This window comes from Phanerochaete carnosa (genome assembly GCF_000300595.1).
Source record: "Phanerochaete carnosa HHB-10118-sp unplaced genomic scaffold PHACAscaffold_10, whole genome shotgun sequence".
NCBI lineage: Eukaryota > Fungi > Basidiomycota > Agaricomycetes > Polyporales > Phanerochaetaceae > Phanerochaete > Phanerochaete carnosa.
Genome location: NW_006767637.1, coordinates 1327176 through 1342454, shown reverse-complemented (window position 1 = coordinate 1342454; position 15279 = coordinate 1327176). Strand labels below are relative to the sequence as shown.

At 57.6% G+C, this 15279-nt stretch overlaps 3 protein-coding genes across 3 annotated transcripts; 1 reads left to right on the top strand and 2 right to left on the bottom strand.

Moving 5' to 3' along the window:
• Window positions 1-260: 260 nt before the first annotated feature.
• Window positions 261-2469, top strand: PHACADRAFT_213099 (uncharacterized protein; the record flags this gene model as incomplete). Its single annotated transcript, XM_007400320.1, has 5 exons — window positions 261-638; window positions 710-1245; window positions 1299-1942; window positions 2011-2125; window positions 2187-2469. The coding sequence occupies 5 exons, from the start codon at window positions 261-263 to the stop codon at window positions 2365-2367; spliced, it is 1854 nt and encodes a 617-aa protein (XP_007400382.1). The 3' UTR covers window positions 2368-2469.
• A 750-nt stretch (window positions 2470-3219) lies between these two features.
• On the bottom strand, window positions 3220-10367 carry PHACADRAFT_103993 (uncharacterized protein; the record flags this gene model as incomplete). Its single annotated transcript, XM_007400319.1, has 6 exons — window positions 3220-3533; window positions 3594-5892; window positions 5943-7652; window positions 7705-8226; window positions 8281-10145; window positions 10205-10367. The coding sequence occupies 6 exons, from the start codon at window positions 10365-10367 to the stop codon at window positions 3220-3222; spliced, it is 6873 nt and encodes a 2290-aa protein (XP_007400381.1).
• A 492-nt stretch (window positions 10368-10859) lies between these two features.
• On the bottom strand, window positions 10860-13869 carry PHACADRAFT_263254 (uncharacterized protein). Its single transcript, XM_007400318.1, has 10 exons — window positions 13793-13869; window positions 13705-13734; window positions 13634-13651; window positions 13351-13572; window positions 13005-13024; window positions 12883-12942; window positions 12722-12829; window positions 12658-12671; window positions 10957-12605; window positions 10860-10897 (listed from the first exon to the last, which is right to left on the bottom strand). Exons 3-9 carry the CDS (start codon window positions 13643-13645, stop codon window positions 11443-11445), a joined length of 1599 nt encoding a protein of 532 aa, XP_007400380.1. The 5' UTR covers window positions 13646-13651; window positions 13705-13734; window positions 13793-13869; the 3' UTR covers window positions 10860-10897; window positions 10957-11442.
• Between the last annotated feature and the right edge of the window lie 1410 nt (window positions 13870-15279).

Below are 15279 nucleotides of genomic sequence, written 5' to 3'. Positions count from 1 at the left end.
CCCTTTCCTGCAGCTAGGACCCTGCTGTATTGGAACACTGGAACATTAGCTTTCACTGAATCACTGGGACACCAGCTTGCAGTGAAGCATTGTGCTTCTTATGGCACTAGTACACGCGTGGCTGTATCGCTGCTGGAGTTTAGTCTGAGATGAAATAAATGGCGTACTTGGAAGTCAGGTGGGTATATAACCTCCTCTCTCTGCAGCTTCACTGTCGCTGTCGTCGCATATCGTTCTTTCCCAGCTCCACGACACTCACCATGGCTCAGGACAATATCCATGCCCTCGACCACTATACGCAGAACATCATCAAGGAGTTTCACACCAAACTCAGTGCTGGCTTTCCTTTACCACCTGCAGTCCCAGGGCAGACTGAGACGCGACTTCCCCCGCACCATTTTGATACTGACAAGTACCTCCGTCCCGATGACTCGGATGATAGTAAAGCTGTGATTCCAGTGGTATCCGGGGCCGAGGGAGTTGGAATCATCGGTGGCGGCATCGGCGGACTCTATGCCGCGCTGCTCCTAGAGGACTCGGACATCAAGTACACCATCTATGAGGCGGATAATCGCATCGGCGGGCGGCTGTACACATACAGCGGCTTCCCCGACCGGCGAACTGTTTATGACTACTACGTGAGTTATCCTCGCCGCCTCCCCTTTGTGCTGTCCCGCAGACGCGCTGACATGTGTGCGACGTCGCGTAGGATGTCGGCGCGATGCGCTTCCCGGACACGCCGATCATGAAGCCTGTGTTCGACCTCTTCAGATTGCTCAGGCTGAAGTTGCTCGACTACTACTTGGTGGACCGGAACAGCAATTCGACGCGGTGTTTCAACGACATTGTCCGGCAGCGCGGTGAAGGCCCGATTCTCCCGCAAGACTACAACATATACAACGTGCCCCAGTACTGGGGTAAGCATGGGGTACACAAGAATGTGGAAAATGTCGTGCGGCCGTTCAAGGATCGTCTGAAGTACGATCAGGAAAATGGGACGCATGATGGATGGGCTCTCATGATGAAATACGATGTGTGGTCGATGAGGGCGTACATGGCCGGGAATCGTAGCGACGAAGACAAGGACCTGGACAGCCTCGACCTCATCCCGTACCCACTTGAAGTCGTCGAGTGGTGCGAGACGTTCGACCACTCGACTTCGTCGTACGACAAAGCCCTCACGGAGGTTGTCCTTGACAGCTTGGCATTCGAGTATGCTGAGCATACCAAGTGGTACTGCATCGAGTGCGTACGCGAGGGCCTCACCTATTTCTTGTGCTAACGCATCTTGGTGGCAGCCGCGGATCCAGCCAGCTGGCTGAGGAACTGAACACGTATTTAAAGAAGAAGAATGCAAACCACACGCTGCTCAGGGACACGCGCGTCACGGGTATCCGCTTTGATAGAGAGAAAAACTCGGTCAATGTGCGCACCGAGCGGGGCGAGGAGGTCGCCTTCGGACACGTCATCACGACCACGACTCTGCCGTGCCTGCGTGCGATGAACACCTTGGAGGCGAACCTCGACTATCTGCAGAAGAATGCCCTGCGCTCGCTCCAGTACGGCCAAGCGGTCAAGATCGGTGTCAAGTTCAAGACGGCGTGGTGGCAGAACGACGGGTTGATGAAGAAGTTCGGCGCGTTCGGCGCGATCATTGGCGGCCAATCCTTCACCGACTACATGTCCCGCCGTGTTGTGTACCCGTCGTACGGCGTCGACGACAAGGTGCCGTCGTCCGTGCTCATCGTGAGCTACGCGTCGACAGGCGATGCACTCGCCTGGACAGGTCTCACGGGCTCCGGTGCCGATGCGATGATTAAGCGCAGGGTCCTGGACGACCTCGTCGCCGTGCACTGCTTCGACAAGGCAGGACGCGCGTTCCTGGAGGAACAGTGGGAGGCGATGCATCCGTATAGCTGGGGCACGGATAAGAATACAATGGGTACATGCTCACGCCGGATTCATGCCCTGCTTCGAGGCCCACTCGCTAACGTGTGTGTCCCCCTGCAGGTGCCTTTGCATTCTTCGGCCCCGGTCAGTTCTGCGGCCTGTACACACACCTGACGCGCCCTGCCGCTGAGGGTAGACTGCACTTTGCGGGCGAGGTCATGAGCGCGCGCCATGCGTGAGTAACTTTGTCACTTGTCCATTCGCTATGCCTCCAGATTCTTATGTCCAACGTGCAGGTGGGTCGTCGGCGCCCTACAAGCGTCTCATCGTGCTGTGTGGCAAATCATCGCGACCAGCTACCCGTCGAAGCTCAAGCGGTTCGAGGAGAGGTGGGGCCGCACAGAGGCGTGGACGAGGGAGTCTCTTCTGCGACAGGTCGATGTGTCCGTCGAGCGTATATTCCCGCTCGGTAACTGAGGGGCTTTTCATATAAATGATGTTTGTGATGAATCGCAGCGTACACATGAAATATGTAACGAAAAATTCGCGTGCTGTTGTTCTTGCTATGCAGATGTTTGGTCAGTGAGATGCTTGGCCGTGGTTTCGAAGACGAGGATACGCACCGGGAGCCGCGGAGAGATCTAAGAGGTTTTGAGGTCGGTGGTAGGATCGGTGAGATCGAAGAGGGGCAGTCGCTCCCTAAGGACCAGCCATCCATCGTCGTCAGTTGTCGGCGCATACCAATGGTGCCACCAGGTTGAATGACGGATTGTCGAAGCATTAGAGTCGAACTTGCTCGGGAGCCTGAGCACGAAGAGCGTGCTGGAGAGTCAACTCATGTGTCTGCGAATAGTGGGACATTCGTTCCATGCGCACTTGGACATCGGAAATAAGCGTTTTGCTCAATCATTTTAACAGCAAGGCCGATGAGGACATATTCGACCTGGGGGAGCTGTGCCAGCGGAACTTGATCTGTGCATGTAATTCCATATGAGCCTAAAGTCCTGATACGGACTCCGCAAGTAAGCTGTGTCCTGACCTTCGGCTGTGCAACAAATTAGGGCATAACACCCATTCATAGGGTCTCGCGTCGTGTGAGCCTAGCCTGGATAATGACACCGCAGAGCTGCGGGCAATATTCATCGGCAGTACAGTACCGCACGCACACAACCTTTGCCGTCTCGTCAATGGAGACGGCACGATCGGATGCCCGCGCGTCTTCACTTCACTCTCATGAGGATTAAGTGGAATATTTGAATTCTCTGTTCTACGTTCTACCAGATATACAAGCAATGTTTATCCGCCGATAAGAAATCGAGATGCCCTGCTCTAAGAGACAAATCCCCAAGATAGTTGATAGAATGCATGGTAGTGTGTGTTGTTACTTTCTCTTTCGGATGCTAGACGATACAAGATAGTATGACAGATTTTTGCAAGCGAGAGAGGATTGTGAAAGAAAGGAGAGGGAAAGGGATGATATCTAGCCCATGACGCTCGCGAGCAAGGCCATGCGAATCTGATATGCGAATGATCAACGTCAGGGCTTTGAATGAGAGAAAGCGAGAGGCTTACGAAAAGACCGTAGCGCATCTGCCGGAAGTAGACTGCACGACGAGAGTCGAAGTCGACTTCCGGATCAATTTCTGTAGAAACCGGCGGGTCAGCACATCGAAGGACGTGGAATGAGACAGCCAACGACATACCATTGACCCTGGGAAGAGGGTGCATGACGATCATGTCCTCCTTCGCGCGCGCGAGGAGCGAGTGGTTAACGCGGTACGCATCCTTCACGCTCAGCCACTCGGCCTCGCTCGCGAAGCGCTCCTTCTGGATGCGCGTCACGTACAGCACATCCGTCTGTCCAAGACAGTCCTCGAGCGACTCATACATGTTTACCATCACTCCCGCCTTGCGTGCCGCGGACACGACCGACGCAGGCATCGCGAGAGACGCCGGCGCGACGAAGTTCAGGCGCACGCTGTACATGCACAGGAGCGTCACGAGGCTGTGGACCGTGCGTCCGTTCTTCAGGTCGCCGAGAAGTGTGATCACCCGACCGTTGACGGTGCCGAGCTCTGAACGAATCGTGTAGACATCGAGCAGCGCCTGCGTGGGATGCTCGCCGACACCGTCGCCGGCGTTAAGGACGGGCACAGGTGAGAACTTAGCTGCCAGCTGCGCACTGCCGACGTCGGGGTGCCGGAGCACAACGGCGTCCGCATAGCAGCCAAGCGTGCGGATTGTGTCCGGGAGGGTTTCGCCCTTGAGCACGGAAGAAGTGTCGACGTTGACCTGGACGACCTCACCACCGCAGCGCTTCATCGCAGCATCGAATGAGGAGGAAGTGCGCGTTGAGGGCTCGTAGAACATCGTACAGAGGACCTTGCCCTTGAGGATGTCGAGGATGCCGTTCCGCTCAACCTGCAGCTGCATCTCATGCGCAAGAGAGAAGAGGTCGTGGATGTCCTTGTGCGTGAACTGCTTGACAGAGAGAATGTGCTTGCGGTGGAACGCAGGGTGGGGTGTCAAGTGCGACAAGATGGAAGGAGCGTTGAGTGGACCGTACAGAGCTGAGACCGGCTGTGCGGGCGGCAGCTGCTGCATGGGCAGCGGGGGACTAGTGAATAAGTTGGAGAGCTCTGGCTTAGGCGGAGCAACGGAAGAGATCGAGGCGGCTCGTTCCCTGGTGGGGTGCACGATAACTGCGCTAGAGACATCACGACCCAACGGGGTGACGTTGAGGACACCATCGAGGTAAGCAGTCTGGCCGTGGACGAGAACACGATGTACTGCGCCATCGAGGACACGCGACTCCGCAGGAGACCAGGCCTTGCTTTTCTTGCCGAGCACGCTAGACGCCTTAGTCTTCCTGCCGACGATGACCTCGATATGAGTATGTGCCTGGTCGGGAAGGCCGAAGATGCGGATAGGATTGTCGTGCAAACGCAGCTGGACATCCTTGAGCGAGAGACGGCCCTCAGAGACAGCGGTAAGGAGCAGAGGAAGCGCCTCCTCGACGCCAGACCATGCGCTGGCCTCCTTGCCAAGGGCTTTTGCGAGGCGGAACGGGACGTTGCCAGTCGAGAAAGCATCGATTGCGTCCAAGCTCTTCCAGAGCGCCTTTTGGTCCTCCACGCTCGGAAGACAGTCGACACCGCCGAATTGCTCACGAGCGAAGAACAGCGAATACACAGAGACATCGCAGGTGACATTCAGCTGCTTGCCCTTGCTAAGCGAAATGAGGAGCATGTCGTCCTTGTGCTGCACGTCCGTGACGTGGACGGGGCGATTGTGCAAACCTGCCAGGAGGAGGATAGGCGCGAGGTGCGCACCCTTGGCGTTCGTGACGATAAGTTTGTTCGGCGGCCAAGCGTTGAAGTGCGCAGCCAATCCGGCCATGTCCGTGAAGTCAGAGGGGATGAACAGAGATTTGGCATCCGCCTGAAGATCCTCATCGAGCACATTGACGTTCGACGGAGTAGCCGTGATGCTGAAAGCGTAGCTGCAGAAGGCGCTAGACGCAACGTTCGCCCGAATAGACTCGAACATCTTCTCGTCAGCCGTAGGTCCGCTCTGGCCGAAGGGTAGCACAAGCGCGGTAGAGAAGCCGCCACTAATGGAGGCCTTGGTCGCCTCGATGAAATCTGCGGGCGTTGGCTCGGTTAGGCCAGGGACGAACGCAGACACGTTGATGAGTCCGGGAAACGTATACGTGCTGTGCGATGTCTTGTAGTCAATAGGCGAGACATCCAGAGAGAGGCGGCGAATGAGAGCCTCGAACAGGATCTTCGCGACCTTGACGTTCGTGATGAGCGGCACGGCAAAGTCGACGGCCATACGACGGGTGCGATAACCTTTGCTTGCGTAGCTAGCGGGACGGCGATAGTGGTTTTTCGACGGCAAGTTGATGTACATGTCGATGAGATTGTTCGCCAAGTGCTGCGTGAGCGAGTACTCAGCCTTCTGCTTCTCGTTGCTGTCCTCTGGAAGCGTCTCGAGGTACTAAAAGGGACAGTTAGATCAAGCCTAGAAGACAGGCGCGCCCGCCGTACCTTGCAAGGGATGTTGTGCTCCGTCAGGAAGTCAGCGGTGCCCGACGTTGCAAATATCTCATAGCCCGCGGCCCGCAGCTTCGCAATCGAGGGCAGGAGCTCGAGCTTCTCCTTGTATCCGCCAATCGAGAAGAGGATGTTCTTCTTAGGGAGGACGATACCGGTAGAAATGAGCGCCTTGACGTACGCCTCGTACTTGTCGTGTCCAAAGCACGCAACCTCGCCAGTGGAAGCCATCTCGACACCAAGCACGGGGTCGGCACCGGACAGGCGGCTGAACGAGAACTGCGGCACCTTCACTCCGACGTAGTCTGACGGGAGGCCCGCGTCGGGGTACGGCTCGACGGAGAGGCCGAGCATGACCTTGGTCGCCATCTCGATCGCGTCGATGCCCGTGACCTTGGACACGAACGGGAACGAGCGCGCAGCGCGAAGGTTGCACTCGATGACCTTGATCTCGTTGTTCTTCGCGATGAACTGGATGTTGAACGGCCCGGTGACGTTGAGCGCGTTGCCAATCTTGGCCGTCGCCTCCTCGATCTGACGCACCGTCTCCGGGTCCAGGTCCTGCGGCGGGTGGATGAGCGTCGCGTCGCCAGAGTGCACGCCCGCGTTCTCGACGTGCTCCGAGATGTAGTGCATGATCATCTTGCCGTCTTTCGCGACCGCGTCCATCTCGATCTCCTTCGCGCCCTCGATGTACTTCGAGATCACTACCGGGTGGTCGCGCGAGACTGCTGTCGCCTGCGAAAGGTAGCTCGAGAGGTCGTCGGGGCTGAACACGACGTTCATGGCGGCGCCAGAGAGTACATAGGACGGGCGGACGAGCACCGGGTAGGCTACGGACTCGCAGAACGCGTGCGCCTCTTCGAAGCTCGAGAGCTCCTTCCACTTGGGCTGGTCGACACCAATCTCGTCGAGCAGACGCGAGAACTTGTACCGGTTCTCGGCCGTGTCGATCAACTCAGGGGAGGTACCGTAAATCTTGACGTTCTGGCGATACAGCGGGAGCGCAATGTTATTCGGGGTCTGTCCACCCATGGAAATAATAATGCCACGCGAGCCCTCGACGTCGTAGATGTCCAAGATCGTCTCAAGGCTAATGTTCTCGAAGTACAGGCGATCGGCCTCGTCATAGTCGGTGCTGACCGTCTCAGGGTTGTAGTTGACCATGACGGTAGGCAGGCCGTTGTCGCGCAGGGTGCGAATGGCCCGAACAGCGCACCAATCGAACTCGACGGACGAGCCGATGCGGTAGACACCTGAGCCGAGCACCATGACACCACGGTCGTCGAAGTTGATGTCGTGCTCAATTGCGTTGTAGGTCGTGTACAGATAGTTCGTGAATGCCGGGAACTCGGCAGCGACAGTGTCGATCTGCTTGACGAAGGGCGCAATAATGTATTCCTGGCGGAGTCGGCGCACAGCGAGCTCGTTCGAACCCATGCAGCTGGCAAGCTGACGGTCAGAAAAGCCCAGTTGCTTGGCCTGGCGAAGCACCTCTGGGGTGATCGTCGAGACGTTGTAGGAGGTAAGCTTGATCTCAGTCTTGTAAATCGACTCGAGCTTAGTCAAGAACCACTTGTCGATGTTGGTCATCTGCCAGATCTTCTCGACGGAATAACCACGATGGAAGGCAGTCGAGATGGCGAAAATGCGCTTATCGGTAGGGTTCTCGAGCTCCTCGTCAATATCCTCGACGAAGTCATTCTGGCGGCAAGGCGTCAGTTAGGTCTTCCCATAGCACAAAGTACTACCATACCTTGGCGAAGCCCAGGAACTGATCATCAATAGCACGAATGGCCTTTTGGATCGTCTCTTCGAACGTGCGACCGATGCTCATGACCTCGCCGACCGACTTCATGCTGGAACTGAGCAGCCTGCTGACACGGTGGAACTTCTTGAGGTCCCAGCGCGGGATCTTCACGACGCAGTAGTCCAAGCTCGGCTCGAAGCATGCGCTGGTGACCTTCGTGACCGAGTTCTTTATCTCGTTCAGCGGGATGCCGAGGCCAAGCTTCGCAGCGATGAACGCGAGTGGGTAGCCCGTCGCCTTGGACGCAAGCGCGGAGGAACGCGACAGACGCGCGTTGACCTCGATGATGCAGTATTCCTTCGACGTCGGGTTGAGCGCGTACTGGATGTTGCACTCGCCGACGACGCCGAGGTGCCGAATGACGTTGATCGCGGTCGTGCGGAGCATGTTATAGTCCGCGTCTGAGAGCGTCTGTGAGGGAGCGACGACGATCGAGTCTCCGGTGTGGATACCGAGAGGATCAAAGTTCTGCAAAGATATACCTCAGAGATTGACCATTGTGAGTGCCACAAAGACACGTACCTCCATGTTACAGACCGTAATGCAATTATCCCTGCAATCACGGACCACCTCGTACTCGATCTCCTTCCAGCCCTTCATACTCTTCTCAACGAGCACCTGCGGACTAGTCGCAAACGCCTTGCTGCACAGCGCCTTGAGCTGGTCGTCGTTTTGTGCAAAGCCAGAGCCCAGACCGCCGAGCGCGTACGCCGCACGCACGATGACGGGGTAGCCGATCTCGTTCCCGGCAGCGAGGGCCTCGTCGAGCGCCGTGGCGGTGCTCGACTGCGCGCAGCGCTCGCCGATCTCCGCCATGGCGTTCGCAAACAGCTCGCGGTCCTCGGTCATGATGATCGTCTCGATCGGGGTTCCGAGCACCTTGCACCCGAAGCCCGCGAACTCGTCCTTGAGCTTGATGCCGACGTTGAGCGCGGTTTGCCCGCCGAACGTGACGTAGATGCCGTCGGGCTTCTCGTACTGGATGATCTTCCGCACGAACTCAGGCGTCACGGGAAGGAAGTAGACCTTGTCCGCGAGACCCTTGGACGTCGCAATCGTCGCAATGTTCGGGTTCACGAGGATGGTGTAGATGCCCTCTTCCTTGAGTGCCTTGATCGCCTGCGAACCCGAGTAGTCGAACTCGCCGGCCTGGCCGATGGAAAGGCCACCAGAGCCGAGGATGAGCACTTTCTGCACGTCTGCACGGGGTATGCGCTTCTCGTTCTCCTCCTTGGTGCCGCCGGGCATCGAGATGGGGACGAGAGAGTTGGTAGTCGCGCAGTCGACTATGTTCTGGATGAACACATCGAAGAGGAACTCGGTGTCCCGCGGACCAGGTGTCGATTCGGGATGGAACTGCACGGAGAAGAAGGGCTTGTCAACACAGTAAATGCCTTCGTTGGAGCCATCATTCGCGTTCTTGAAGAGCTCCTTCCAACCCTCGGGCAGTGTCGCAGTGTCAACCTGGAAGCCGTGGTTCTGGCTGGTGATGTAGCAGCGGCCGCTGATGGCGTCTGTGCATGGGATGTTGTGTCCTCGATTACCGTACTTCATCTTAGACGTCTGAGCACCAGCCGCGAGCGCGAGTAGCTGGTGTCCGAGACAAATACCAAAGATGGGGCGATCCGCCTTCTGCATGACCCGACGGAGCCGCTCAATAGTAGGCTTGACCATGGTAGGATCGCCGGGGCCGTTCGAGATGAACAATCCGTCAAACTTTTCTTCAGAGGGCGACAGATAGTCGTAATCCCAAGGGACGACCTTGAGCTCAACGCCGCGGTGCGTGAAGCAGCGAATCTGGTTGTACTTCATACCAACGTCAACCGCAATGATACGGAGAGGACGCTTTTCGGAAGGGTGCATGCGGGGCTCGACCACTGGCTTGTAGACGCGAGCAACCGGGGTAGAGACCACCGCGACCAGGTTCTGAGTGTTAGGGTCGCTGAAGGGAATGTCCGCGTAGTCGTCTCTCCACAAGCCCGGAGGCGAGGGCGCGCGCGAGGCGCTTTCGACGCTCAAGGTCCTCATATGAGTAGCATGGGCACCAGGCTTGCGCGCCAGGATGCGCGCCAGTGTGGAACCCTTCTCGCGGAGCTTCTTGGTGAGAGCACGTGTGTCCACACCGTAGATCGCTGGCACACCGCTCTCCTTGAGCCACTGGCCGAGGGACGACCCGGCTAGGAAGTGGCTGTAGTCTTCGGAGTAGTATCCGACGACCACGGCGGCGACGTGAATGCGGGAAGACTCGAACTCGTGTGGGATCTTCTCAGGATCGACGGTCTCTGGGCGTGCTGGCACGCCGTAGTTGCCGATGAGAGGGTAGGTGAGGATCAGGATCTGTCCCTCGTACGACGGGTCGGTCAGCGACTCAGTGTATCCAACCATGCCTGGCGCGCGAGGCATGAGTGACAAAAGGCGCACGAGACCAGGTTAAAGCGCTGCTCACCGGTCTGGAAGACGCATTCGCCAGCGACACTCTTGCCCTCTACACCAAAACTAATTCCACGGAATGCGGTGCCATCTGAAAGCTCCAAAACGGCGTCAGTGTGTGTCGCATCGTGCGCCGTGACAGGCGGGGCGGGGGTGCCATTTGGGAGCCCACTCTGCATGCGGGAGAGGGCGGGTCGAGCGGGTTCGACAACGAGCGAGGCAGGCATGGCGGGTTTTGTGATTTTTAGCCGAAAGATTCGACCTCTTCCTCTCCGCTCACACCTGCAGGGATCCGAGTGGAGAGGAAGAGAGAGAAGAAGAAGAAAAATGCGCGATCGCCCACAAGTTATAGCAGGTCACATGATGTAACATCAGATCTCAGAAGCTCGTGATGTCGTCATCAGTTGCCCAGGTCCAGCCCCGCATCGCGAGCAGGACAAGTCGAAAAGCCGCCGAGGGCTCCCAGCGGCCAGTGTCCGCCGGTAAAGGACCTAGGATTCACCGGAGCCCAGATTCCCAACGAAGTGCGTATACACAAGTCTTGCCGCGACGCGCCTGTGCAAAGGCTCTGCCGTCGCGAAGCTCCTCGCCATCCCACTCTTCGAGCTCTACGGCAATGCGGCTCGGCGAGCGTGTTCTCCTACCACATCTGACAGTTCACATACAGCTATGGCCCACAACTTTCCGCAATTCTGCACCTCTTGTCTCGGTATGTCTCCTTTTTTCGCTATGCAATTACCAGTCACTAAGAGGGTCGATTACTTGCAGCTATAACTTCATCTACTAATAGACTCAAAGAACGCTCTCTTTCCTTGTCGCTGTTTGAGCGCTTAGCCATGCCGGAGGATATCTTCAATCTCTCAGGCTCAATACTGGCATTAACATGACTCTAACAGCCAGGTGTATATTATCAGACGTGTCAAATGAGCGTGCCGGCGCAGAAACAACAAAGAGCAGCGTGCAAGTGCACATGTACAGAAGCACGATCCTCTCGTCGTCTCTCCCGCCCTAACCAAAGAACCGCTACAAACAAAAGACAGAAAAAGAAAAATTCTACGCAACGACAGATAGACAGCACATACGCAATCGAAAAGCTACAGCAACTTCGAGCTCTCTCAGCACAGTACAAATACAAACAACCAACTTTCCCTCTTCCCTAACATACGCCGCAGCATGAACGACAATCAACTGTAAAAAAAAAGAATAACTTAGAAACCTCTCACCCTTCCCCGGAGACCCTCCTACATTCACCACTCACAACCCCTTCTCCTCGATAGGCTCGGTGTTCGCGGAGGCGGGCTTCTCGAGCGATTCGTCGTCGGGGCTCTCGCGCGCGCCGTACTGCATCTCGACGCCCTCCTGATGCTGCTGCTGCTGCAGGTCCGCGCGACTGCCGTGGCCGCGCGCGAGCCTGACGCGCGCCGCGACGACGCGCATCCACGTGGGGACAATGCCGCCGGGCGGGATGACCCAGGCCTCGCTCGCGTCGTAGTTGGGCGGGACGGAGCGCTCGCCAAAGGTCCTGCGCAGGGCCCACGCGACGCCGTTGATGAGGACGAAGGAGATGATGCCGGCGATGACGCCGTACGCGATGTTGTACGTGAGCGGGATGATGATGAGCGTCAGGAAGGCGGGCACCGCGTCGCCGATGTAGTCCCAGTTGATGTCGCGCACGTTGCGGATCATGAGCGAGCCGACGATGACGAGCGCGCCGCCGGTCGCCCAGGAGGGGATGCTCGCAAAGATCGGGGCGAAGAAGACGCAGACGAAGAAGGCGGCGCCGGTCGTCATCGCCGTGATGCCCGTCTTGCCGCCCTCGGAGATGCCCGTCGCGGACTCGATGAAGGCGGTGACGGGCGAGGTGCCCATGAGCGCGCCCATGCTGATGCTGAACGCGTCGACGCAGTACGCGATCGTCGAGCCCTCAAAGTCGAGCGTGACCGGGTCGCGCAGGCCAGCGAACTTGGCCATCGAGTACAGGGTGCCGGTCGTGTCGAGGATGTCGACGTACAGGAACGTGATGAGCGCGTACCACACCCGGCCTTTGCCGTACTGGTTGTAGTCGATCGCGTTGCCGATGAGCTGCAGCGGGTGGAAGGCGACGACCTGCTTGAAGAAGTCGAACGCCTCGTCGCCTGCGGCGGTATGCGGGAAAGCCGTCACCGACGTCGGCCGCGGCCAGCTGATAATGCTCGTCAGGAAGATGCCAATAAGGATCGCACCCTTGATGCGGTAGAGCATCAGGAAGACCGTGAAGATGCCGCCGACAAAGATACCCAGCCACATCGTCGGCGCCTGCAGGACGTGTGAGGCGCAGTAACCAACTAGGGTAGACGACTCGTAGTACTGGGGTAGACAGCCGCCGAGGCCGACGAGGTTAGTAGTGTCACCACCAACCACGTTAAGACCGCCTGATGCTGTGGACAAGTCAGCGGGGCAGAGCGCGGACGTCAGGTGACGGAAACGTACACAAGCCGATGAATCTGCGATAGCGGATCAGGTACGGTTCAAGAACCAGGAGCATGGTACTCACGCAATGTAGAGACCGATACCGGCGCCGACGGACAAGACGAGCGACTGCGGCATGATACGGGCGAGCCATTGCCGCAGGCCGAGCAGGGAAAGGATAAAGAAAAGCCAGCTGCAGCACGCTGGTAAGCACAGCCTTTCCTCATGGCTGCGGCAGAAGCTTACCCCTCCAGAAAAACGGCAGCGAGTGCCTCGCGATACGTGATAATGCCGCTGCCGTGGAAGCTGCGGACGAGCACATGCCGTCAGGGCGCAAGCGATGCAAGTGTAGTTAGACCGTGACGTACCCAACGACAGAATATGTGAACTGCAATACATAGTTAGCACGTTTCAAATCAGCTGTCATCGGACGTGGGCGTATCGGTAAGTGCATCAAGAGTGCACATGAAAATGTCGGAGGCGTGGAATGTCCGATACAGCACCCGCGCGCACCGCTCCATGACCGGCGCCAGCAGGCCCTAGGGCGGGGCAGCAACAGCAGGAGGGCCAGCACTACGCCGCGCGGCGCGCAGGGAGACGTCTGCATCGGCTAGCAAAAAAGTTTCCCCAGACTCTGTTCCGCGAAAATCACGCGCATGATGGGCGCAACGGGAACCACGCCAGCGGGAGGGAAATGAATGACGGCTGACTCACGTATGCGTTCAACCCGAGCCCAGGCGCCATGCCGACGGGTAGGTTCGCGAGGAAGCCCATGAGGAAGGACGCCAGCGCAGAGACCGCGGCTGTCGTCGTGATGAGGTCGCGTTGCACCACGGCGACGCAGTCGAGGTACGTCTGGTCACTGACGCATTGGTCGGATTGTGTGCACACACAGGTGCCGCCGGTGTCCTTGATGATGGAAGCGTTGACGGAAATCTGGTTGCGCTCCGGGTGAGCACGGGAGACGGCGGGTGGACACTGTGATGAGGGGACGCACGATATATGCCATGGCAGCCTGTGGGGCGTGATCAGCTACGGCGGGCATCGCGTGGTGAGCCGAGAACGCACCCATGTTGTGAAGCCTGCACGAATCTCGGTCTGCGGGGCAGGGACATCAGTCGGGAAAGCGGTGCCAGACAACAGGGTGGTGACGGACCAAGAACCGCGAGCCTATGCGCTCTCTCCGGTGGCCGGAGCCCTCGAGCTGGAACCACCTGCCGACGAACGAGTCTGCTACCTGGGTGGTCAGCCGGGTGAGTTCGCACCGTAGGACGTTCGAGGGGGCGGGGGACGCACGAAAGCGTTTATCCTGTGCGTGTATGTCATGGGCATGGTGGGTGGTCGCGGCGGAGGGGAATGAAGGTGAGATGAGCTTGGACGGAGCGTTTTTGAGGAGAGATAAGAGCTATGGGCTCGAAACGCCACCGCCAGGGCTCATCCCGTCGCCGGCGCCAGGCCAATTTTCCTTTGCCTCCGGCTGATCCCTCGAGGGATTCTACGGACTCCCACGGTGCGATCGAATGAGGATCCTCGGTTAGAGGCGCTTATCGCCCACGCCGGCCGTCGGGATGGTCTCGTATGCCAGCCTCCTTGAGGCTGTGCCCAGAACACGCTTATCGACAAGTACAGAAAGGGCTAAACATTCAAGTTGGGAGGGAACCCTGCGTCAGAGTCCACGAGGAAGAGGTGCAAGGCGTGTGCTCGCGAGAGAAGAAGCGGGGTGGAGGCACATCGCGTAGCCGCTCCTTTACTGTATATGACGTCCCCTCCCCCGACGCGTTGGCCGCGCCGCGATGCCTGTGACGAAACACGCGACGGAGCACCTGTCACAGGACACGCCGCGGCTGTGATCAGGATCAGAGGATCGGCTCAGGGCTGCATATTGCATGCCCGCACACAGCGGACACTCGCCAATACGTTTCGTATACTACTGTAGGCCTAGACCACCAATTGGGACAGCGACACTAGCTGGGACACGCCACAGCTCCTGCTCCTGTGCAATCCCTCGGGTCTATCAATCGCCTATCGCTACCAAACATTGATCAGAGTCCTCCAGTGATCGTGGCGTAGGTGGAGGGCTGTACCTGGAGGGGCGGAAAGCCTCGCGCGCCGGTTTGACCATCGCCGGAGGCGCATGGCGGAGACCATTCGTCAACATCCCATTTTTACATGCTTCACCTGTTTTATTATTATTAAAAACCGTGTATAATAATATTGCCCGGGTGTACGGTTGCCGAGCAGGCTCAGGTCAAATCCCCAAAACCCAAGTCCGGATCACAAAGCTGATGGCCAACTGTGTAATGAGCGCCCCAGCACCTTTCCGCACACAGACATCAGTCTGGGTTATGTATGGCATTTTTAGGTCTTTTAGATTGTATGAAAGCATGTAATGTGCTGTATCTGTATACTCTGAGGTCAATAAGAGTAGTAGCGGGCCGAGGACCATTATCTGACCCGGGCTTATCGAAACGGTAATCAAGCGCCCGAAGCTTCGATTATCTTATCTAGAGCATAACCCTAAGTCAGCAGCACAAGGGCTGTGTCTATTACCTTAAAATATAGCGAGTATTGGTACAGTAACATGACTTGTTCTCACTAGGTAATATTGATCATAGCCAGGTTAGCAGCCGATAATATACATAC